Source organism: Orycteropus afer, unplaced genomic scaffold (genome assembly GCF_000298275.1).
Source record: "Orycteropus afer afer isolate SDZICR_OR568_19922 unplaced genomic scaffold, OryAfe1.0 scaffold00070, whole genome shotgun sequence".
In the NCBI taxonomy this organism is placed as follows: domain Eukaryota; kingdom Metazoa; phylum Chordata; class Mammalia; order Tubulidentata; family Orycteropodidae; genus Orycteropus; species Orycteropus afer.
Window position 1 is genome coordinate 5,810,971 of NW_006921657.1, and position 26,225 is coordinate 5,837,195.

Here is a 26,225-nt window from a genome sequence, read left to right on the forward strand (position 1 = left end):
GGTTACCTGTGATTTATAATTTTCTCCCTGAGATTAGAACAGTCCATTCTATCTTGCAACTCTCTTGACTTCCTCACCATTTAGATGTTCTGTGACTACACAGTATTTTCCCTCTTTTTGGTTTGTAGTTGTCCTTACTTGCCAATTGATGTCTCTGGTCCCCTGTTTACAATCTTGTAAGCTCATTTTACTTTGGATTTGTCCACAGCTGTGGTTTCTGGGTTATGTCATCTTGTGTATTAATGGTTGGTTGTTATTTGCTATTTTTGGTTCTCAGTTCAAAGGACTCCCTTTTGTATGTCTTGTAAGGTTGGTCTGGTTTTAACAAATTCCCTTAGTTTCTGCTTATCTGGAAATCTCCTAATTTCACCATCATATTTGAAGGACTATTTTGCCAGGTATATAATTCTTGGTTGAAAATTTTTCTCTTTCAGGGCTTTATATATATATCATCCCATTGCCTTCTCGCTTGCATGGTTTCTGCTGAGAAATCAGAACTTATTCTTACTGGTTGTCCTTTGTAAGTAACTTTTTGTTTTTGCCGTGATGCTTTCAGGATTCTTTGTCTTTGGTTTTGATGAGTTTGATGATTGATATGTCTTGGTGATTTTCTTTTGGGGTCTATCCTGTTGGAGTTCATTGGACTTCCTGAATGGATATATTCTCATCATTCATCATATCAGGGAAGTTCTCCTCCAATAAATCTTAGACAATTTTCTCAGTGGTTTTATTTTTCTCTTCCTATTCTGGAATTCCAATGAAATGTAGGTTATTCCTTTTGATGGTATCCCACATGAACCTTAAGCTTTCTTCATTTTTTAAAAATCTTTTTTCTGATTGATCCCTTTCCAAAGAAGTGTTCAGGTATTTGTCTTCAATCTCGTTAATTCTGTCTTCCATTGCATCGATTCTACTTCTTTGCCCTTTCAACTTGTTATCTATTGCTGACAATTTAGTATTAATCTTCTGAATTTCTACCTATAGATTTAGAATCATTTCTAATATTTCATTTGTCATTTTGTTCTTGTATTTTCTTCGAAAATTCTTCTAGGGTTTTGTCTGTGTTTTCCTTGGTCTGTCTCTCAATCCTTTGAAGATACCTAAATATAATTCTTTTGAATTCCTTATCAGAGAGTTCTAATGCTGCTGCTTCCTCAGGGATGTGTTCTGGGTCTGTATCCTGCTCCCTTGTGTTTACCACTTTATCTGCTTCTTTGTGTGGACCATGATGGTCTGTTGTCTCTGAAACATCGTGGTGTTGTTGTATTTAGATTTCTGTTAACTATTTGTGAAGAGCAGCCAATGGTGAGTCAGGCTCTTCTTGGTAGTTGTTTATCGTTGGCCTGTTGGTGGAGAAGGAAACAGTGGCTCTCACTCAGTAAGTGAAGTTGCAGAAGGTGTGGGTGTAGTTGTGTCTTATGGGGACTGTTGCTGTCCTCCACTCAGTTAGACAAAAATAATAACTGCATAACCATCAAAAAGTAAAAGCAAATGGACAAAACCACACCGTGTAATCACACAGGAACAGTAACCAAAAAAAGTAAAAAGGGAAAAAGAAAAAAAAAAAACCTGCAATATCTAAGGAGAGTGCAGTAAGAGAAAAAAGGTAGAGAAGGAGAATAATGAAGAAAAAGATGGGAAAAATGCAAAAAGAAAAACAAGGAACAGGGTTAACCACAAGAAAGAAAAAAAAAAAAATTGCAACTAGGAACAGGGAAAAGAAAAAAATCTGAAAACTACAACCTGTGAGGGGAAAAATAAAGGACAAAAGTAATAGTAATAATAATAGTAGTTTTAAAACAGATTAAAACCAAACAAACTACAAAACAGAAAAAAGAAAAAAAAATCGGGGCAGGGCACCCAGGGTCCCTCCAAGCTCGCAGACTGGGATGGAGTTCCTGCTGACCCAGAAGGTGGGTGGGAGTGAGGGATGGCCGCACCTCCGTTCACCAAGAGGGTGTGAGGTATAAGAGTAACAAGGGGAATGTCACACCTTTCCAGTCATCAGCGTCTGGAATGTCCTTGTGGTTCCCAGAAAGTGGATCCTGTTCTTAAGTCCCTGGAATCTAAGAGAACGCTGTCACTTTAAATATCCAAAATGATCAAGCCGCTTGTAAACATTCAAAATGGCTGCACCCTCCGTACAGACAAAAGTCCACAGCTCAGCCCACCTTCCTCTTTGCTGCTTCCCCTTTTATTCCCTAGCCACCAGGGCAGTCCTCTGTGCAGTCCTGGCTAGCAGGGCTGAGTTTTAGGTTAATTCTTAGATCTTACCACCACTCAGCAATATCCAAGTTGTCTGTGCCATCAGGATCGCCACCAGACCGCAGTTCCGTATGTCTCCTTTTTTGGTGTTTTCATGCAAATTCTTCTGCTATTTGGAGTTTAGTCCACTTCTATATCCTTCCCTTCAAGGCTCAGGGGTCCAGGATTATCTTCTTTATCTGTGTTAATTGGTCCCCCTTTTCTTTGTTGAAGAGGGTCTGTGCAGTCTTTCTGCCTATTCCGCCATCTTACCAGAACCCTCTGAACTCGAATTTCCTTGTTTGTGGATAGGAATAATAATAACGTTGTTGTTGTTTGTTCATGTCGAATTGACTCTGACCCATGGTGACCTTATGTACCACAGAACGAAACCAATACCTGGTCCTACATCATCCTCACAATTACCAGCTTGTTCAAGTCCACTGTTGTGGTATTGAGCCAATCCATCTCACCAAGGGTCTCCCTCACCCTCACTTGCCCTCTACTTCACCCAACATGACATCCTCCTCCAGAGATCAATCCCTCCTGATGGCGTGTCCAAAGGAAGTGGGTCGGAAAGTGTTCTCTTGTGATCTGTAAGGCTTTCACTGGGTACTTTTGGAAGCAGATTGCCAAGTCTTTCTTCCTGGAAGCTCTGCTGACATCTGTCCACCATGGGTGACCCTGCTGCTATACTGGTGACATAGCTTCCAGCATCACAGCAATGTGTAAGCCACCACAGTATGAAAAACTGACAGACGGGTGGTAGAATAATAATATTAAGAGGAGAGGGGAAGGAGGAGTATACCCTGAGAGGAATAGGGCTGTGTGGCTATTAAATAAAACACATGCCGGGAGCAGTGAAGTTATTCAAGGAATGAGAACCATCAACCATTATTATGCCGCAAGTTCCCCTTCTACCACCTGTCTTCCTTGTCCTAAAACTTGCAGACTCCAACTGTGTGGGGCTGTGGAGGGAGCCAATGTCTTATATTCAGTGGCCAGGCCACAACCCGAGGCACCAGGGATGCAGCAGTGAACAAAACTCACACAGGGTTCTATCCACATGACACTCACCCTCCAGCAGGGGAGATAGGCAATCAACAAGAGAACAGACACATGCTTTAATTAGATGATATAAGAATGCAAATATATAACATATAAAACTCTACTTAAGAATGAGCCAACATCTGTAAACTTTCACCCAAATCACAATAAAAATTGAAAAAAAAAAAAAGAACCAGCCAACGGAGCAGGAGGCGTCCTTACCTGGCATACTCCAGCCTGGGCAGCAACAGGTAGAGCCCGATGCAAAGTGCGAGGAAGATGTCCGCAGTCAGGAAGAAGGCCAGGGCGCTATCTGTCACATCACTGGACACTGCCAGGTCCACCAGCGAGGCCACAGCGCTGATGGTCCCACCCATGGCACCTCCTGCAGAGACCAGAGGACACTCATGGAGATGTGAGTTGTGCAGGGGATGGAGGAAGCGTGGCTGTGGGTTCATCTTCCTCATGCTTCTGGCCTTATCCCTCTGAGATGCTTGGGCTTAAAAGAACTGAAAAAACTCTCCCTGCTGAGAACATGGCTGAGTTTCTCACAGCTCCTGAAACCTTGGCAAACATAGAGAGCCTCTGCAGCCATGAGCTTTTAGGTTTAAGAGGGTATTGTTCTTCCATGTCCCCAGCCCTGGGTCTGGGCCTTCTCTTCAATGTACCTGTTAACAGGTTGCAGCATGAGACAGCAAATGGACTCCAGGAACCCCCACCCCCACCCCTACTTTCTGGTTTCATTTCTAACCCTTGACCCTCCATCTCTCTTTACTGACCTCCTGGTGGGTCTAAATGTTAATTGAGGGGCCAGAAATCTCAGAAAGCCTTGGGCTTTCTCTCGTCTGGTCTACCCATGGCCCAAACCACCCACCAGGCAAACTGGGTGAGAGGTTCTGGGAATTTCCTAGCATAGATTCTTCTGCTGCCTCCAAGGCCATTATGTGGGAAGCCTTAACTAGCTACAACACCCCACTAGGTCTCCCACCTATGAACTCACAGAACTTACCTTGTACCTCAAGGCAGCTGGGGCAATCTGCACATGTAAACACACATGTACACACACATGCACATGTGTATACACACACACACTCACTCTCTCTTCTCACAGACATGCACACACACTCATGCTCACATATGCATGTAACTGCCCCACCACATAATGTCCCCTCTTGCCAAGGTGTCTAACATACATTGCGTTACATGACCATGAGGCTGCCACACTCTTTCCCTGCTCCCTAACAGAGAAGGTAGTCCAGTCTATTGGATCATGGGTCTAAGAGCCAAGGAGATTTACATCTGACCTGTGACTCTGCTAGCTATGTGATCCTGAGCCACAGTTTACTCATCTCATCTGTAAAATGGGAGTGGTAACACCTGCCTTTATGTAACTGCTTTGAGATGTTGTTGGGACAGGGTCTGGCACATAGTATCCTTCAACAAATGCTAGTTCTCTTCCTTGCCCCAATCACACAGTAGCTTCCAGGAGGCTAGGAATGTGTCCTACTTTTCTTTTGAACCCTCCTGGCCATTGGTAGTCACACTGTGGTGGCCAAGAATCAGGAAGCGTGGGTGTGACACCGGCTTGGAGAGTACTTTATAAGTGTGGGCAGATCACAGAACTCCTCTCCACCTCAGTTTGTTTGCCTGGAAAATTGGGCTATTACTTGTCCTGTCCATCACATTTGACGGCACTGAGGTGGAAATGAGATGAAGAATGGGAAAGCACTGAATATACGAACAAGACTATTATTATCAATATACTGAGTGCCTAGTGAAGCTGCTGGGTTGACTGGCTGAGTGAATGACTTAGCCACTTCAGAGGATCAGGTTACTGATACTCAAGGAGGCAAGAAGGCTGACCACACACAGCCACATGGAAACAGTAGACTGGTCCATGTGTGGGTATGAACTGCTTTGTCATCATAAGGCAGCTTTTACCTGGTACCACTTTAATGTCCACTGTTGCCTGGAGCAGAAGTGGGAGAAGGTGGTCCAGGACCTGGTCTATCATGACACCCACCATCACTGTCTCACCCACACTCTGCTGCCATGCCTATGGTTCTGCACAAAACAGCTTACAGCCCTGATGGACCATCGTTTCCCCCAACTGTCCCAACGTAAGTAAGCTCCTATTAGCCTGGGTGGCTGGAGTATGGGATTTGAGGGCAGCGCAAAGATGTAATAATTAGCATCATGATTAAGAGCACAGACTCTAGAACCAGAGCATCTGAGTCCAATCTCAGCTCTACCATTCTATCTGTGTGACCTTGGGCAAGTCACTTAACATCTCTGTGTCTCCCTTTTCTGATCTGCAAACTGAGGATACTAATAACACCCACCTCTTAGGGCTGTTATGAGGATTAAAAGGTTTATTATATATCAAGCACTCAGAACAGTCCCTGGCACAGAGAAATGCCACATAAATCCTCTCTGATTCCCAAACAGGTATTTGGCTATTTCTGTCCTTCCCACATCAAAGCAGCAATAACAGAGTAAACCATTTGCTAAAAGGGTGCCCACTTCTGAGAAGTTATAATCCCCACCGGGGTGTTTTGTAAGAACTAGGGTTAAACTCATTAAGATACTCCCCAGCTGCCCCAAGGAATACTATCTTAACATCATTGCCTATTGATTTTCCTCTCTCCCTTTCCAACTTGTACAAAATTTACAATATTATCATCAACAACAAGCCAGGCCTCCGGGAAGCTCATACTTCATGACTCCCTACTTTTATCTCATCAGTTATGAAAATGTATGCAAATGAGGGGCTTAAAAAAATACCAGCACAAAACAAATGAATTGTTCCTCAGATGCCAACACACACAGAATTCACCGATCAGCTTCTCTGGACCAAAAAAGAACTATGGCTGGTGAGGCAGTGCCTGGCCCTCTAGGGGATCAGAACCCGTTGGACTCTCTAGGGTGATGGTGCCCATGGTGAAAGGGTGGGAAGGATCACAACAATGACAATGGTTTAGGGTCAAGGGTAATTAACACTGAAGGATTAAATTTCCCCACCTTTTTAAAAATGGACTTCCTGGAAAATTTGGAGAGTCCCTGGGTGGTGTAAATGATTAATTCTCCCAATTGTGAACTGTAAGGCTGGTGGTTTGAGTCCACACACAGGTGCTTCCAAAGAAAGGCCTGGCAATTTATTTCTGAAAAACCAGCCAGTGAAAACCCTATGGAGCATAATGCTATGCTGACACTCCTGGGGTCACCGTGAGTAGGAGCCAACTCAACAGCAACCGGTTCCCTTCCTTTCTCAGGTGGCTGGATGGACCTGACGGCTGCACCCCAATATCAGTGGAGTGTTTTGTCACGGGCTCCTGGAGAGTCAGCCATCTAGGCTGACATTGTATTTTAAAAAATACATCTTCTAGCAGGTTGGAGGGAGTTGAGAGGATAAGAACCAATTTCTGAGAGCAGAGGTGACAGAGAGATTAAATCCAATGTTTGGTGGCCAGTACCCTCAGTGTTTTGTTGTTGAACACAGGGTCACTATGAGTCAGAACTGACTCAATGACACCTAACAACAACAGCCCTCAACCCAGAGATGCCCTTCTTGAAGCAGTGACAGGGGCACAGTGTCTGTACTCAGGAAACTTAGCAATGAGTCAATTTGTTTGTTTTCTTTTTTTAGGTCCAAGTGTTTCCCAGGGGAAAGTCAGAATCTAATTCTATATATTAAAGGTGGCAAACAGATTTCAGCTCATATCTAAACTCTGATCAGTTCACGGCAACTTCCTGAAATGCTGTGCTGAGAAGAATTGAGAGGATCAGGAGGAAAGATGCCAATCGATTAGTGATGTCTGGTGCTGGTATGGGCATGGGATGGGGTTGTATACTTGTCAAGGTCTTTGTCAACCCTGCCACACATACTATGGGGCATTATTAAGGGGCACAGAGCAGATTCGTGAACAGGCATGTAGAACAGAGCAGCTGAGCCTCCAGTCTTGCTTTAAGGGACTGTGGTCTCCTGGCAAAGCAGATTTTTACTGAACCAGCTCCTGTTCGTCTTGTTGGGTCATTTGGATGCTGCTCTGGCTTAGAAAAGAAAACTCCTAAGGTCCAGACAACAGGCTTAGTATCAACATCAAAACTCCAGCTCCAAGGAAAAGCCCAAGTCACACATCAGCCCTCCCACGGTGTTTACCGTGCACCAGAGGCCAAAGGTCAGGGGTAACAGAGGAGTTATTTATAGACTATCAGTTCCTGAGAGGATGGATCTTGTTCATCTTTGAATCCTCAGCACATAGTAGGTTCTCTATAAAATTAAAAAGCAAAAAAGAAGGGGTAAAGGTAAGGGAAAGGAAGATAAAGGGTGGAGAAGGGGAAACAGGAAGAGGGAGAGAGGGGAGAAGGAAAGAGGAAAGAAAGGAATGCTGGGATCAGGACCTGCAGACTGTATTTTCCAAAAGTGGGTATGGCTACACCTCCCCTTGCACATGCTCTTCTTAAAATATGACTTCCATGATCTCAAGCTGAGGCATCTGGGTCTATATGTTCTCTCTCATTGAATCCAGCTGGGTTTATGACTATGGTGAAGTGATGTTATATGGCCTCTCTGGTTAAGTTACAAAAGGAAATAAGGGGCGGGGGGAGAGGAAATAAGGGAATGCTTGCTCTTGGAACCCAGATACTATGACATGAGAAAGCTCAAAAGCCACAGTGAGGTTTGCGTGAGGAGTAACCCAAGCTCCAGCCCCAGCCAAGCTTCCAGCCAACAGTTAGTGCCAATGTGCCAGCCAAGTCAGTAAGCCATCTTGACAGTGGATCCTCCAGTCCTCAGGAGAGCTAACCCAGCAATACTGTGTGGAACAGAGATGAGCTGTCCCTACCAAATCCTGCCTAAATTGTGGATGTATGAACAGAGTAAATGTCACTAAGTTTTAAGATGGTTTGTTACATGATCCCCAGGTGGATTAACCTGGTCAACTGTCTGGACCCCGGCTCTCACCTGATATCAGCGCCTGGGAATTCCTCATCGGGAAGGAGCCAGTCATGCCATAGATGCTGCTAGTGAAGGTGGTAGAGATGCCACTGATGATCACCATGCAAACCATGGTGACAGCAAAGAAGCCATGGGTCCAGGAGGAGGTATCGACCTTCACCAGCACGGTCATCACCATAAAGATGGTCAGCATTATGGCCAGGGAGGTCAGGACACGTACACGGACTGGAACCCTGAGGCAAGGATTCAGAGGTGGTTAGAGATTCCCTTGGGCCTCACCATGTGGGGCTGGGGTTGGTGAGCCACCTTAGAAGAAGCAGGCAAGCTCAGTGGTTGGCAGTGTCCATTCTGGAGTCAGGAGGCCTGGGTTTGAATTCTGCTTTCCCAGCTCACTAGGTGTATGACCTTGGGTAAGTTACTCAACTGCTCTGATTTCAGCTTCTGTAACTACAGTGGGGAAGAGAACTGTTGTTATGGGCTGAAACGTGTCCCCTCCAAAATATGTGCTGTAAATCCTAACCCCTATTCCTTTGGTTAAGGAATTCTGGTGGCGCAATGGTTAAAGAACTCAGTTGCTAACCAAAAGGTCAGCGGTTCAAACCTACCAGCTGCTCCTCAAGAGAAAGATGTGACAGCCTGCTTCTCAAGATTTAGAGCCTTGAGGCAGTTCTACTGTTTTATAGGGTCTCCAGTAGTCTGAACTTTTTTTTTTTCCATTGGTCATATCTGCTGCAAAAGACCTCTTTAAAGTGTTGAAGAGCAAAGATGTCTTTTTGAAGACTAAGATGTACCTAACCCAAGCAATGGTGTTTTCAATTGCCTCATATGCATGAGAAAGCTGGACAATAAATAAGGAAGACCAAAGAAGAGTTGATGCTTTTAAGTTGTGGTGTTGGCAAAGAATACTGAAAGTTCCATGGATTGCCAGAAGAACTAACAAATCTGTTCTAGAAGAAGTCCACCGGAATGTTCCTTGAAAGTGAGAATGACCAGATTGGAGGGCACCTAACAACAACAGTAGTATGAATTGACTCAATGGCAGTGGGTTTGGTTTGGTTTGATACCTGTGGATATAATGCCACTTGAGATTGGTCATGTTAACATGGTAGTATTAATGTACGGTGTTTTTTAAGTGTATCTCTTTTGCGATATAAAAGAGCAGATTAAGCAGGCAAGCAGACAAGGGCAAGAAAGATGCCACAACACGTGAAGATCCTCAAGGGACAGAGAGCCAGATGCTAAACAAAAAACAAGGACCTTTCCCCAGAGCTGAGACAGAAAGCCTTCCCCTAGAGCAGTACCCTGAATTTGGACTTTTAGCCTCCTAACCTGTGAGAGAATAAATGTTTGTTAAAGCCACCCACTTGTGGTATTTCTGTTATAGCAGTGCTAGAGAACTAATACAAGAACTAATCTACCTCACAGGGTGGTGGTGAGGATTTCAGGGGCTGTGTGGGTGCAAAGAGCAGGGCATGGCTCAGGGTAAATTCTCAGTAAATATGGCATCTTGGAATCTGGCTTCGAGGTTCAAGGGCTGAGCTCCCGCTGGCTTTCTCTGGTGTTTAAATACAACCACCGCCCACTGGATTTCTGTCCTCAAAAATTTAGCAGTGGGTTGTGGTGGAGGGAAGAAGGTTAGAACATAGTCATTATCATCAAAGCAAACATATAGCACTTAATTGGTGCGAAGCACTCTTCTAAATGTTTTCTATATATAACTCAGTTCTCACACCAGCTTTATAAGGTAGGTACTCTTACCGATCCCATGCACACAAATAAGGAAACTGAGGTGCAGAGAGGCTAAGGCATTGGCTCAAGGTCACTCAGGGGTACACGGTAGCCTTGAGCTTTGAATGCAGGAGGTCCACTCCAGGCTGTGCACTCAGAAAGACACTCTAGTGTCTCCCTGCAACAAAGGAAATGTGGTGGCACAAAGGCACCACAGGACAAGGGGCCAGGGCAGAAGTGTTTACCCGGGATCGTTTCAGATTGTCTGGGCGCCAGCTGATGCCAAGTTTGGTGCCCTCCAGGACCAGGGCTCCCCTCATTCCCAATACTATGCCTGCATGTCAACCACAGACTCCTCCCAACCCCCAATCCACTCAGACACCACCCTGGGGAGAGAGGCAAGGAGGAAAGCACTCTGGGAAACTGCATTTTTATTCTAGGGAGCGAGAACACCATCTAAAACGGCTGTTTAGATCACTAGATTAGACTAAGCTTTAAACGGATTGAAGGTTTTAGTTAATTTTTCTGCTAACTAGTGGGTAGGGGCTGAGCAAAAAGCCAGATTAGGTATACAAAATATTTCTGGATAAAAAAGTGATAGATAAACTTGAAAGGTAGAAAAGATATATATGTATGTAAACAGGCTTGAAATGATGACTCTGAAAAGTAATAAAATAAAGGATGTTCTCAAAGTGCTTTTGTGGCCAAAGGCTGATTTGAGTTTCCTTCTGATCCTCAGCAGGTGTTGCCTCTATTTTGTAAAGGGGAGGAGGAAGGCCAAGGAAGTGAAGGGCCATTTCAAGGTTGTTGAAGGAGCTCTGGTGGTGCAGTGCCTAGGGCATTTGGCTGCTACCCAGAAGGTTGGTGGTTCAAACCCACCAGCCACTTTGTGGAAGAAAAATGGGGCAATCTACTTCTGTAAAGATTTACTGCCTCCGAAACCCACTGGGAGTCTCTGAATTGGAATCAACTCCATGACAGTGCGTCTGGTTTTTCATTTGAGTGAATCCGTATGGAGCTGGGATGAAAACCCAGGCCTGCTGACCCCCAGTTAAGCACTCGGTCTGCTAAAGTGTGTCCTCTGTGAGTTTCATTCAGCAAACATTTATTGAGAACTGTGCTAGATACCTGGGACAAGAGACAAAGCATACCAGAAACAGCCCATTTCATTCTAGAGCATAAGTAAGCGCTCTGAGGTGGGGCTAGAAGCATGATGGGGCATGTGATGGGCCCCTTACTAAGGGTTGTGGAAGGATTTTTGGAAGCAAACTCTAAGCTGAAACATTAAGGGATGAAAGGGAGACATGTGAAAGTGTGTGCACAAGGGTTTCAAACTAGTTCATTTTGGTTCAACCCACTGCTGAGAATTTGCATTTATTTCTGCCACCAGATATACTAAATCAGAATCTACATTTTCACCAGATCCACCGGTGATTCTTATGTGTATAAGAATCATAACCACCTGGAGATCTGTAAGAATCATCTTACTTCTGGTGGAAGAGGAAGACATAGGTACATGGGAGGTACAGACAACAAAGATGAACCCTTTTGCATATACAGTACTGCATTGTCAGTGATGGCAAACACTGATCTATGGGTGTACAGATGGATGGACAGGCTGAATGATCAGGTATGTCTAGGCAGGGATAGCGTGCTCATGATCATGTTTAGGGTTCGCAGACAACATTTCTTCAGGTGTATTTGTATGTGCTGTAAGAATGTCAATGTAGATAGTAGAGCTGACAAAGGACAACATTGTGGTGACTTCTTGGCCACAGCCAGCTACCTGGAGGGAGTGAGCAGTTGGACCTGTGGGCTCAGGACCATGGTCACAAGGGACATCAAGCTCAATTGGCTTATCATACTAGACAAAAACATTGTTCCACATTATACTTTGGTGAGTAGCAACTGGGAACTGAAAAGCTTGCAAGCAGCCATCTAGATGCAACAATGGGTCTCTCCTCGTCCAGAGCAAAGAATAGTGAAGAAAACAAAAGACATATGGAAATAATTAGACCAAGGGACTGGTAGGCCATGTGATCCTCAGCCTATATGACCGTGAGACCAGAAGAACTAGATGGTGCTCGGCTACCAATGTCAACCCCTTGGAGGGAGATCCATGTAGGAGATCATGGATAGAGTGGGAGAACAATGTGGAACAAAACTCAAAATCATGGAAAAAAAGACCAGGTTTGCTGGTCTGATAGAGCCTGGTGAGACCACTGAGACTATAGCCTCTAGCTACTCTTCAGGTCTGGAATTGAACTCACTCCTGTGGCTTCCAGCCAAATAATAGATAGGTGTATGAGCTGAACATTTACATTAGGTAAATACACTACTTGGAGTGACCAATCATGGGAGAACAGAAGGGCAATGTATGTACAGGGAGACCGCTGGAGGGGTGGGGGCAGGAGTACATGGGAGGGAAGGACACAGGGAAGAGGTAACTACAAGGAAGAAGTGGGAAGAGAGTTGTGACATTGTGGGAATTGCAGTCAATGTCATGAGACAAAATGTGTATGAACTGCTGTATGGAAAATGAATTTGCTCTGCAAAGTTTCACCCAAATCACAATTTCAAAATAAATAAATAAATAAATCACCTTACCTCTGGTGCCTGGAGTGATCTTACCCAATGTTTGTCACCCACCCACCCCAAAGGTAAGAGCCAGCTAGGGTCAGGAGATTGGTCAGAGCGTAATGCTGCTACTAACTCGCTGTGTGACTCCAGGCAAATCTGCAACCTCTCTGGGCCGCAGTTTGCACAACTTTAAAAAGAGGCTGGGCAAGATAATGTTAAGGACACTTCCAACTTATGATTCTGTATCTGAGCAATACAAGTGGAGAGAGAGACCAGGGTCAAATTCCAAAAAGTTTTAACCAGTTTCTAGGGAAGGAGGAAGCAAAAGACAGATTGGGGGGGAGTATACCCAATGCCTTGAGGGCAGGGCCTGGCTGTTCTCCATGACAACCTGATTGGGAGCCTGGCAGGTGAGTATTTGCTGGATGCACAAATTGACAAGCAAGAGACATGAGCAATGTAGGAGCAGTTTTATGGTGAGGCCAAACCTCTCTGCTTCTGGGCCCCTTCAGCATCACAGGGAGTCCAGCTGTAAACATCTGCAGTGTTCCCAGCCCATCTTGGGTCTGGCCTCTGCCTCTAACCATGTACTTAGAGCAGAAAAAGTCCACCCTAGGAATGCTGCTGGCACCACGGAAGCACTCCCGAGCTTGTCACTACAAGGTAATTAGTTACTTGAACAGGAAGGTGGCTCTGAAGAGAGCTGGGGGCCTTCTTACCCAGGCAGCCCCAGGGCGGAGATGAGGGAAGAGTGGGCAATGAGGATACAAATGGCAATTGCATTACAAAAGCAGTGCAGTTAAGAAGGCTGCCTCTGTTCCCCCAAAGGTCCCTCACCTGCTTAGCTGCCCTTTCCTGCCTGCTAATTACCTGCTGCATAAACTATTCCTGAGTAGTGCTTCTATCCCCAGGCTCCTGGCCAGCCTGCAGGGATCTCGCCCAGGGCTATTTTCAATGCTCATACAACTTTATGAAATGGTGCCATGTGCCAGCTGCCCACGTGCACTGATGGGGACATGTAGGCTTTGCCTCTATTGCTTCCATTCTAGGCAGCAAAAGTGGCCTAGGGGACAAGGACACAGTTGAGACTTTAGGGGAAGTCCAGACAAGTGCTGCCCTGGGGTCAGTGGTTCTTTGGGAAATGGGATGGCTGAGATGACCCCCAGCTTTGGGGCCCTAGGACAGATCACTCTATGGGGGAGACTCAGAGAGGGCTGCCAGCTGTCCCCAGAGGCTAGCTTCCCTCCCTGGCTAGTGAGGGCTCAGGACGCCAGGGGACTGATTTCTTCCTAAATCTCCAAAATGTAAACCCAACTCATAAGTATTTATAATGCTGCAGACTTAACATAATAAAACACTTGGCGATTATGGATAAGCTACTCAGGGAAGGCCCAGCTTCTCCAGGGGGGAGGAAAGGAGACACTTCAATCTCACATATTAAATAAAAAACAGCTTAAAAAAAAAAGCCCCAAACTGACTTCCCACAGCCTAGAAAGAGTTGAAGGCATTTATGTAAGGCTGGGTGATCTTGAAGGAGCCCTGGTGGCACAGTGGTTAACAGCTTAGCTGCTAACTGAAAGGTCAGCTGTTCGAACCTACCAGCTCCTCAGGAGAGAGATGTGGCAGTCTGTTCCCATAAAGATTGTTGTTGTTGTTGTTAGGTGCCGTCAAGTCAGCTCCAACTCATAGTGACCCACTGTACAACAGAACAAAATACTGCCGGGTCCTGTGCCAGCCTCACAATCCTTGCTCTACCTGAGCCCGTCATTGCAGCACTGCGTCAATCCATCTTGTCGAGGGCTTTCTCCTCTTTCATTGACCCTCCACTTTACTAAGCATGATATCCTTCTCCAGGGACTGGTCCCTTCTGACAACATAACCAAAGTAGGTGAGATGAAATCCGGCCATTCTCGCTTCCAAGGAGCATTCAGGCTGCACTTCTTCTGTAAAGATTACAGCTATGGAAACCCTATGGAGGAGTTTTACCCTGCCCTGTAGGGTTGCTATGAGTCAGAATTGACCTAATGGTAATGAGTTTGGTGTTTCATTTATTTTTGGGAGAGTGGTCTGGAAAGAACCCCCAGTCCCAGGGCAGGTGAGGGAGCAGAGAGCATGATGAGGCCTGGGAAGGAGACAGGGCAGTGAGAGGCCTAGGGCATCCCCTCTGCCACAGCTTTGTCCCCCCCTTTCTTCCTCTTCTCAAGTCCTCTGCCTTTTCTCCCACTTATTCTTCTGCCAGTTGTTGTTGTTGTTGTTATGTACCGTCGAGTCGGCCCCGACTCATAGCGACCCCTCCTTGGGTTTCCGAGGCAGTATCACTACGGAAGTAGGATTGCCCAACCTTCCTTCCGAGGAGTGGCTGGTGGGTTTGAACTGCCAGCCGTCTGGTTAGCAGGCAAGTGTCTTAGCCACTATGCTACCAGAGCTTCTGCCAGTAGCACCAGTAATACAGCTCTGTCCCTGGTGCTGAAGAAACACCTGACCCAGCACCTACAGCCACCCCTCCACTCCTGTCCTGGGGTGGGGTCTCTGGAAGCTGCACCCCCACCTGCAGAACAGTGACTGTAGTCATGTGCACCAGGGCAAGGCACAGGTGAGCCATGCGAAGGACCAGCAGGCTGTCAGAGGCCCAAAGGCCTTTGGGCCCATCTGAGAGTCCTTATTTTCTCACACTTCCAGTGGGCACTTGTGCCTCTAGAAAGTTCCTAAACGGGCAGCAAATTCTTTGACACTCCTTCCATTGAGAAGTAGCATGGTAGTTAAAGTTGTGTGTTAACTTGGCTGGGCCATGATTTTGAGTGCCTTGGCAGCTGGATATAGTTATTCCCCATGATGAGATTGGACATGGTGTAATCACCTCCATGGTGGAATCTGTTGTGGGCCGTTAATCAGTTAAAGGGAGAGTTGCTTTCAGAGTGTGACCTGCTTCCAGTATACATAAGAAGGGTCTTGCATTTGGTTCAGGCTTTATCTCCAGTTCCTGGCTTGAACCAGTCACCTGTCATGTTGCCTGCCTATCTTGGGATTGTTCCTGGACTTGAACCAGCAGCCTTTGGATTCGTCAGCCTCAGCAGCCAACAGCTGTATGAATTAGAAGCCTCCAGCTCCACATGGCCCTGGAACCAGGGGCAGAGCTGAAGCCCAAGGTCAAGGGGCCTTCACCCAACCCCTAGAGCTAGCACTCTGAATTAAGACTATTAGCCTCCTAAACAGTAAAAGAATATATTCCTGTTTGTTAAGTCCATCCACTTGTGGTATTTTTGTTACAGGAGCACTAGAGAACTAAGACATATAGCATCTGTGTCCCCTTCAAATTAAGTGGATTTTGTGGCTCCCTAGACCAATCAAGTACAGCAGAAAGTGGAACTATGACTTCCAAGACTAGGTTATAAAAACCATGAGCTTCTGCCTTGCTCTCTTACAACACTCATTCTTGGAGCCTTTGGTCCCAGTATAAGTAGTCCTACTACACTGAGAGTGACATGTGAGTGACAAAGAGGATAGACACAGAGAGAGAGGAAGATGTTCAAGGAGCCCTGGATGCTCCAGGCCCAGCTACTGTCTGATAGCAGCAAGCCTGAACCACTGGCTGAGCCCTGGTGACCCCTAAAGCCATGAGAGAGTCATTACTGCTATTGTTTTAAGCCACCATGATTTACAGTAGTTTTTATGTAGCAATAGATAATTAGAGTAATCCCACAACAACGACAACAACATAATGTTTGGAGAGGCTGGTCTATTCGGGGTTAGCACACAGGAGGCACAGGCTGGGCCCTCTCTACTGCTGTACCCAAGGCAGGTACCACTAAGTGATCAAGGCACCCTTCCCAAGCCCATACCTGCCACACAATCCTGTTCAACCAAACAGCCAAGCAGTTGCTACAAATTGGTCAGAACTGAGTAAAGCAGATTTGCCATCAATGGTTTAGGTTTCAGCAGGAAATGCCCAGAAGACTGCATTTCTGGATCATTGTGTAGCTACTGTCACCCCTGGTGGTAATTTGGGGAAATACAGGCAAAGTATCTCCCTTTGTAAACCTAAGTTGATAATGTATGGCCACAGTTACCAGTGGGGGTCTATGGGCCAGGCTAACGTGCCTGGCCAGCTCCTAGATAATTCCTTCTTCCGTGGTCCATCCAGTTGAAGGTTTTCCCAGCCCTTCACCAATGCTGTTGTTGTTGTTAGGTGCTGTCCAGTCAGTTCTAACTCATAATGACTCTATGTACAATAGAACAAAACACTGTCCAGTCCTGCCCCAACCTCACAATCGTTGTTATGTTGCAGCCACTATTTCAATCCATCTCATTGAAAGTCTTCCTCTTTTTCCCTGACCTTCTACTTTACCAAGTATAATGCTGTTCTCTAGGGACTAGTCCCTCCTGATAACATATCCAAAGTACATGAGATGAAGTCTTGCCATCCCTGCTTCTAAGAAGCATTCCCCAACATAACATCTGAAATTTCCCACCAACTCCCTTTGTGAATGGCCAATCCATCAACTGGTTTCACCATCTTAGAACTGAGCAGCCTATCAACCCATTCCCACATGATGAGAGCTGAGATGGGGAATCGTGGGCTCTTAAGACTCTAGCCGCTCTCAGAAACACCTGAAAAGCCAGTTTCCACAGCCTTGCTCTCTGGCCCCACCCTACCAGCCACATGGTGGCCCTTGGCTCCAAGGCCAACCATCCCAAGAGAAGCAGGGAGGAAGACCCATGTGTCCCCACATAAACCTCCCACTGGCCACTGACAGGATGTCATGATGTGGGTGAAAGGTGAACACCCAGCCCCCTGACTGGGGATTCCATCAACAAGGCTCCAGGTAACTGATCAGACCTCTTGATCTTCATGGACAAGTCTGAGCTGCCTGCCTCCTGCTTCAGTAGCTACCACTTAACCAGGCAGACAAAAAGCAACTATGGATAAAAGGGGAGTGGAGAAGGCCAAAAACGAAGGCTGGGGGCCTGGAAAGGGGGTGGAGGAGGCTACATACCTGTTGACAAGCAAGAAGTTGGCCACGAGGCACAGGATGGAGGGCACAGTGGAGGCAACGGCAAAGTAGCTCTCAAAGTAATTCTGTAAGCACAGAGGTGAGGAGGCTGCTGAGGTCACGTGCAAGGCGAAGGGGCAGGCCCCTGCAGAGCAGACGGCTGGGAGGAAGGGCTTCTCCCCACTGTCTTCAAACACCTAGGAGGGATGAGTAAATCTACCCCAAGAAAGCATGGTCCTACCTCCATCTCCAACCTAAGTCCACTCATTCTGTTGCTCAACAGACACCAACGTGAGGTGTGCTGAATGCTGGGGATATCCTTTCCTTGGTGAGGACACTGACAGCTCTGCAACCCACGCTTCCACCCATTCTACCTAATCCAACCCATGGACAGAGGGACTGCGGGCAGGACTCAATATATTTCTAACAAATAACAGTTTTGCCTTACCAGCCTTCTTAGCCCATTGTCAAATTGCAGGGTTATCCAAATGAATTTTGACCCAACCATATTCTCCCACTCTTGCAACGAAGTAGGAGCCCTTAGTAATATGCCAGGCCCCGCTCCCTGCAGGGAAACTCTGTTCTGACTCTGGATTTGCTCCCTCAGTAGAGCTGCTACAGAAAGTTGGAACCATTTTGGAAAAATGGCTGCTAGACTGTCCAATGTGAGGAAAATGGCATTTTCCTGGGATCAGCTCAAGTTTATGACAGACAAAGAGTCCGTGAGACCACAAACGAGGTCAAGAATCTCCTGATTAGTATGTGGAACTCTTAGCTAAAGAAGCTGCATGGCAGCTGGATGTATTTGTCCATACACTTGACTTAAAAAAAAAAAAACCCTTGGGAAGAGCTGACCTGTTTTATCTTTTGTCATCGTGTCACAACATAAACCATGGTCAGTAACGAAGATGTCCTCTAAGCCATGATAATAGCTTACATATATGAAGCATTTGTGGTCCCTGGGGGTTGCAGTTTGCACTTGATCACTAGTGGCGTAGTGCCTAAGGTATCTGACTGCTAACCAGAAAGCTGGTGGTTCAAACTCACCAGCCACTCCTTGGAAGGAAGATTGGGCAATCTACTTCCGTAGTGATACCACCTCAGAAACCCAAGGGCGGGGGGTCGCTATGAGTCGGATCTGACTCTATGGCAGTGAGTTTGGTTTTTTTGTTTTTTCATTTTTTTGGGGTACTAACTTAAAGGTTCATGGTGTAAACCCATCCAGTGGCACTGCAGAAGAAAGGCCTGGTGATCTGTTTCGTAAAGATGACAGTCAAGAAAACCCTATGGAGTAGTTCTACTGTTAACCCAGGGGATCACAATGAATGAGTTGGATAGACTCAATGACAAGGGTTTTTTTTGTTTTGTTTTGTTTTTAAGCATTTACTATGTAGCAAATACAAAGGCTTTATAGGAATCGGTAGCATAGTGCCTAAGGCATTTGACTGCTAACCAGAAGGCTGGCAGTTCAAACCCACTAGCCACTCCTCGGAAGGAAGATGGGGCAAGCTACTTCCGTAGCAATACTGCCTTGGAAACCCAAGGAGGGGTCGCTATGAGTCGGGTCTGACTCGACGGCACATAACAACAACAACAACATCATAACTCTCAAAAGAGAAAATAATAAATAAAAAAGGTAGACACTATGTGAGTATTCTGCTCTGGAAAGTTTAAGAAATTTAGCTGAGGAAATACTCTGAGGATTACAATGTGCAAAGAACTGCCAACAAAGAGAGCACTAAAGAGTGTAAGACATGGTTTTTGCTGTTTAGGGCCTTAGTGTCCCATTGGGAATGTAAGACAGCGTGTGGTTTTTTAATGCCACTAGAAGAGATGTCAGAATTGTGTGGGGGGGAGGGGTGCTTTATTCGGCCAACTCAGAGGTAGGGCCAATGAGTTCTACAGGAGTTACAGGTAGGAGGGTGGAGGAAGGTTGGGTAGAGCACTAAGAGGACAGGAATGAGTATGGATTGGAGAAGGTCTCAGAGGAGGTGGGATTTGAGTCTGACCTTGAAACAAAGGGTTGAATATTGGATTTCTCCTATCTGGGAGAATTGGACTGCAACCTGGAGGCCAAGAGAGAGAGACATCATAATCATAAATGGGCAACTTCTAGTCTCAAGCACACACCGTTCCATGGTCCCTTTTTAAGCCGGTGAAGTGCTTTATGGTCTTTGAAATCTGCACCCTGAATATAAGGTCGCAGTGGCCCTTGCAATTAAAATGGTAATCACAGCAAGTGTGGTCCATCAACCATGAGCCTTAGAAATAGCCTTCCTCCTCTGAGGCACCCCTCATTGTTCCTGCCCTGATGGGCTCAGTCGAGCCTGGACTGGCCCGAGCAGTCCGTCAATTACACCTTGACACAGTGGCTGGGCCTACGTGAGGCTGGAGGGCACCAGAAGGAGCAATAAGAAAAGGCCTGCAGGGGCTTAGCCTCCCAGCAGACAGAGGGCTGCAGCTGGGGGCCAAGTGCCCCCAATCTGAGTCCTGGATGAGGCTCCTTTCATCCCATGGTTACTCATTCCATGGCAGCTCTCTGACTGGTAATCACTTAGGATGGGGAATTTCTGTTTTGGCTTTTCTAGCAGACTCAGGTTCCCTGAACGTTTTAGAAATGGGGATTTTCCGGGTCATGGCATGTCCTGGTTTGTTGATACTTAAGCAGAAAACTTTATTCTTTTAAAGTTGAAACATTTTAAAATATCGACAACTACATGAGGCTAATATCACTCTCCTTGTGGACTTAACCCATTTCTCTGCCTTACACAGAATAAGCTAGTGGTTTGAGTGGACTTGGCCCTGGGCTGTCTCTCTATGGGTGTAGATCAGGGACTGAAGATAGTGACTTTGGTAGTTATGGTTGTGTGTCAACTTGGCTGTGTGGTGGTTTTGAGTGTTTGGCAGCTGAATGTGCTTATTCCCCACAATGAGAGTAATCACCTCCATGGTGGAATCTGCTATGAGCAGCTAAGCACTTGCCTTCAGGGTGTGGCCTGCTTCCAGTATGTAAGGAGAAGCTTTGAGAATGGCCTCCAGCTTTTTGGCACATCTGGACCCTGTAGCTGGCCAAGTCTTGGGCTATCGTGTTGCCTGCTGATGTTGGGATTATTCCCAGACGTGAACCAGCAGTCTGCTGTGCTGCCTTGGCGCCAGTCTTGGGATTGTGCCATTTTACCTGTCGATCTTGGGTTTGTCAGCCTCAGCAGCCAGCAGCTGCATGAGTCAGAAAAAGCCTCTAGCTGCAGTTGTCCTGGAATAGGAGGCAGAACTGAAGCCCAAGGTCGAGGGACCTTCACCCATCCCCTACAGCCGGCACTTTGAACTTGGGCTTCTAGCCTTCTAAACTGTAAGAGAACAAATCCCTATTTGTGAAAGCCACCACTTGTGGTATTTCTGTTACAGCAGCACAAGAGAAGTGAACACAAGAGAAGAGAAAAGAACCAAGATAAGCTTGACTCAGTACCTGCATGAGACTTTTTGAAAAGAACTGAATTACTGATGTAAGCATGTGGCGGGTTTTACTGAATTATCTGCTGCTTTTGCCCATAAGAAGAAACAAACTTGTCACTGAGTTGCTTCTGACTCACAGTGACCCCGTGTGCTACAGCGTACAACAGCTCTACAGGGTCTTCTTGGCTGTAATCTGTATGAAAGCATATCTCTAAGGTTTTCTTCCATGGTGCTCTGGGAGGGTTTGAACTGCCAACCTTTAGGTTAGTAGTCAAGCACAAACCACTTGTGCCACCCAGGAACTTCTTTACAAGTAGAGTTCTAGAAAAATGAGGTGTGTTGGACAGACTCTGCAGCAGCCCTTATCATTCTTGCCTCTTGCTGTTAATGCCCTTGTGTGATTACCTCCCCTGGAGGTGACAAAAGCGACATATACAATCACAGACATAATTTCGTGATTGTGCAACATAAAATTGTAGCACATAAATATAAAATTGTGGAGAGTCTTGCTGGACCCTTTCCCTTGCTAGCTTTGAGGAGGCAAGTGCCTTTGCTGGGTAACTCCAGATGGCAGGGAACTGCAGGTGACCTCTAGTTGCTAAGGTTGGTCTCTAGCCAACAGCCAGCTAGAAACTGAAGCCTCAGTCCTAAAACCACAAGGAACTGACTTCTGCCAACAACCTGAGTAAATGTGGAAGCAGATCCTTCTCCAGTAGAGCCTCAGATGAGCCCACAGCTCTGGCTGACATCCTGATTGCAGCAGACAATCAAGCTAGACCCTAAGACTCTGGACCCACAGCAACTATGAGATGAAATGTGTGCGTTGTTTTAAGTCACTAAGCTTGTGGTCTTTTGTTACACAGCCACAGATAACTAATACATAAGGGTTTCAAACAGCTGGTTTCCTACAAATCAGGGTTTTCCTGAATACTGTAGCCTTCCTGTTCCAACTTAAATTCAATTTACTGATGACAAGGAGAACACCTGATCATGATCCTTTATTCAACATCCTGCCAGACATGAAGACCATTATGTCTGTCCCTGAGAGGGGAACAAAGGCTGTGCTGCTGACCTCATCTGTCCCTTTAGCCACTTCTCACCAAACCCTTTGTTGAGATTAGGGTCATTTTTGGAAGTGGCATGCATTGATGTCAAGAAACTAGACCCAGTTTATGTGTCACCCCAAGGCTGCTCTCCCTGCCTGCCCCTCAGGCACCTGTCTTGCTTCCTGGTCACAGGAGTCAATCTTAAGGTCATAAAACCACTGTCATTGCTGCCACCAAAGGAAGAGCCAATTGACAAGGAGAGACCCTAGCAGTTACACACTGGCTAGGCTGTACCCCCAGGGGCTCTTGCTTCCCAGGTGGCTGTCAGAAGAACCAGATAACACCCCAGGGCCCCATAATGTAGATTTTAACCAATGGGAAACAGGAGATGGGAGGAGCAAGAAGGTAAGTCGCTTGCCTCTCTTCTTTCCTGCATCCACATGACTTCTATAGATATACTCTGTGCCTAAGCAACAACTGTGTTGCGTTGCAAAGCTGTGGCCAGCTCAGTCCTAGGCACCTCATATGTCTTCTCTCTACATCCCCACCTCACTCCCCTCTCCCTCTCCCTCTTGCTTTCATAGGACTGTACTCCCTAGAAGAGGACTAACATATCAGGTTGGCCTCAGGCTCTGTTCTTGAAGATAAAACCTTTCTAAGAAACATCCAGCATGGAGGCCCCCACATTCAATTCCTGATTATGCACTTTGAGGAGGTGCACCTAGCACTTCCTTCCTGGGTTCGCCTTATTTGCTTCTGAGGGGTGTTGGACCTACCTTCTCCAATTTTACTCAAGGAAATGAATACACATTGCAATTAAGATGGTAAGAGAATGGCTCCCTCCAAAACAATGGATAACGTCCATCCTATAGGCAAAGGGACAACTCATGCCACAGTTCACCTCCACTGAGTCTGAGTCCTGAGGCCTCACTCAAAAGACTGTCGTTATTTATCCCACCAGGCCCCCTGTGACCACCCAGAGGTGAACAAAAGGATCCCAAGGGCCAGCTCCAGGGGCAGAGGAGTGGATGGAGGAGGAGATCATCAGGGTGATGGCCTGGGGTCCCCGGGAGTGACAGAAGCAGCTGTGCTCTGTACAACTCCCAAGGGTACCATCCCTGTAGACCACGATGACAGGAATGGAGCCCCTCATGATTATGCAACATGGCAGCCCTGTTTATATAGCCCGTGAAGCCTTCAGTCTCAGGTCACTTTGGGCCTTATGTAATTACAGGTGAAAGACCATGATTCAGCTGGAAGGCAGGGCTGGAAGGCAGGTGGAGATAATAGGCAAGGGCATTAGAGATGAAGAGGCCTCTCTAAGCCCTTTTCTCTGCCTGAGCAGATTGGGCCCAGGTAGGAGACTCACCATCCTTTCTTCAGCTGAGTGTCTCATCTAATGTCCCTACCATCAATCATCTCCCCATCGTCAATCATCTCCCCAGCATTGTCTGCACCTGCAATTACCTGAGGCTTGGGAGGGGATGTGCACTCAGCACCTGCCTCTGGCAGCAGGGACATCGGAAGTCATCAGAGGCACCTGTCAGGTCACTGAAGTAGGGAAATGGAAGCTCTGCACAACATCAATTAGTTCTGACGATTTGAACACAGCAGCTCACATGAGGCCTGCACAAACCTCAGTCCATTTACTCTTACCACAGCCTGTGAAATGTGCCCATTTCACAGATAAGGAGGCTGAGGCTGACAGAGATAGATGAGCTGCAAGGAGGCCCACACCTGGTGAGCACTGGGGGCAGGGGCTTCTGCTTTGGGCAGAGCAGAGATGCAGTGGGGAAGAGATTTAGCATCATCCTACAAACAGAAGAGCCACCCTAGCTGAAGCTGCCCGCTTCACAGACACATAAGTCCACACATTGTTCCTGGGATCAGTATGTCCCCAGTGGCCAGGACCAGGAGCCCACGTGCTTCCCTGAAACAAACAGGATCCCGCTCATGGGGTCTGAGGTTCCACAAGAGTAAGACCTGTCTCCCTCAGGGTAGCATCTTCCCTCTTCCCTAGCTCTTAAGTGTAGGTGAGCTGCCTTACCAACAAACAACAGGGTTTGATTTCTCTCCCCTCTGCCTGCTGTGGTGGACCAGACTGAAAGAAAAATGTTAATTTTCTCTTCTCAAACCTCAATGACCACTCCCCCTGGGCATGTCCACAGGCCTCTGGATCTGAGTAGTGTTAAAAAGAAGAAAAAGGATTGAGACAAAAGCATTCACTTCTGTCAGCCTCCCCAAATGAAGGTACAGAGACCCTCTGATAAGTGCAGACCATGCTAAGTATGACATTGTCAGCAATCCCTGGGCAGTGGCCAAGCCTTCTCCTAACTGTGTGAACCTCAGCAGAGCCTCCTGGGGGTGGAGGGTGGGGGTGAGGCTCAAAACCTAGCCTGTGGACAGAGCCTGACCAGGGGTGCCAGGTGTCAGTGGTCCCCCACATGGCAAGTGAGTATGAGTGAGCCCCTTCTGGCCTGGGCACTTGCAATGATGATGAGAAAACTCATTTTCATCCATGACCCTCTGGCCCAGTTTGGGAGCACCAGTAAACAGGGGGACTCTCTCTTCAAACACAATTTAAAAAGCCACTAGAACCAGCTGGCCAGATGTGAGGCCCATTCTACGACAGGGTACATTTCCTCCTCTCTGCCATGCTGAGAGAGAGGCTCCATGCTAAGCATCTCTTCTGGAAGAATTTAATTCCAGGCTCAGAGTCCAGGTAAAGAGGTTTCGTCAGGCAGGGAGGCCCCAAAATGAGCCCGTTTATCTCTGGCAGGCCCTGGTTTAGCTTTCTCTCCCTTGAATGCCATTTGGGCGCTCGGAAAAAACTACAGCACATTAGTCATGAGCTGCGGCAGACTCTGAGCTGGCGTTGCCGCTGCCGAGTGGCTTCTGCGAGCAGCCTTGTGCAGCCCCCACCTCAAGAACTCGGCAGCAGAGGCAGCTGGGCTCCTGCTGGGCGAGAAGAAGCGATTCAAGCCTGGGGGTGGCAGCTCAAGGCAGCAGAGCGTTACCTGGATCACAGGGGCATGAAATTAGCAGCAGCAAGGAGGCTAGAGCCAAGAATAGTTTGCCGTTACAAACTTGACGCCTCTGGATAGCCGAGTTCTGCCACCAGAGAAGCTGCTGGGATGAACCCTCGCCCTTAGCATTGGCTCAAATCATTCCTAAGCAGGCTGAGAGAGGGCAGAGTACAGGTGCCCCAAAACGGGTATAGCTAGTGTCCTATTATCGGTTCTAAGGCCCTATGTTTCGGGTCTTGGCCCAAGGAAGCCAGTGGATGTGTGGCCAAGGGCAAGGATGAGCTGGGAAGGCTGGCTGAACAGGGAGGGAGGAGCAATGTCTGCCCCCGGGGTCCAGGATCCAGCTAGGCTTACAGGGGTGTCCAGGGGACTGAGAGCAGATATGCCCTGGAGGAATGCCGGCCAGACAGATCAAGCCCTGCAGCCACCCAAGGACAAGGGTGCACACTACTCTAACGTCCCCTGTCTGTCCCTCGCCTCTCAGGCCATGCCCAGGCCTGGGCTCATAGCAGCCACTATACATCTTGCTCTCCATAGCTCAGAGGCCCTCCTCTGCTCTCTACTTCCCTTTTCACATCTCTGAAACCCCTGAAAGGAGATAAACACAGTTCAGGAAGCTTTCTGGAATGGTCTTCCCCACCTCCCTTGGCCCTATGTAAGCTTTTCTGCAGCAGAAGGCTCTGCCTCCAGCCTAAACTGAACTGACTTCTCCAGCCTCTCCTTGTGGACTTGCCTGCATTTTCTCTTTTGCTGCTAGTCCCTCCTCCTTCACTCCTGGCCAAGAAGCTGTCAGGTCTCCTCTGAGCAAGAAAGCTGACTTTCTCCACCAGTTCTCTAGCCACCACGCCACTCCTTCCTTTCAATGCTAAAAAAAAAAACAAAAAACCCAACCTCATTGCCACTGAGTCAATCCCAACTCACAGCGACCCCTCCCTTGGGTTTCCCAGGCAGTATCTCTATGGAAGTAGACTGCCTAACCTTCCTTCCAAGGAGTGGCTGGTGGGTTTGAACCGCCAGCTTTCTGGTTAGCAGTCAAGTGCCTCAGGCACTATGTCTATGCTCACACTGCTTATGCTGTGATGCCTCTGTGATAGTTGGAGCTGTGTGTCAACATAGCTAGACCACAATTCTGTGTGGTTTAAGCAACTGTGAT

At 47.0% G+C, this 26,225-nt stretch overlaps 1 protein-coding gene across 1 annotated transcript in view; it reads right to left on the reverse strand.

Annotated features, from left to right (window-relative positions):
• The window catches only part of SLC29A3 (solute carrier family 29 member 3), a 55,461-nt gene that overhangs the window by 9,873 nt on the left and 19,363 nt on the right, over positions 1 to 26,225 (reverse strand). Inside the window, exons 3-5 of the mRNA XM_007940712.1 lie at positions 17,551 to 17,633; positions 8,255 to 8,481; positions 3,514 to 3,676 (exon numbers count right to left, since the gene is read on the reverse strand). Coding sequence (XP_007938903.1) covers positions 3,514 to 3,676; positions 8,255 to 8,481; positions 17,551 to 17,633 — 473 coding nt within the window. The remainder of the gene's footprint in view (positions 1 to 3,513; positions 3,677 to 8,254; positions 8,482 to 17,550; positions 17,634 to 26,225) is intronic.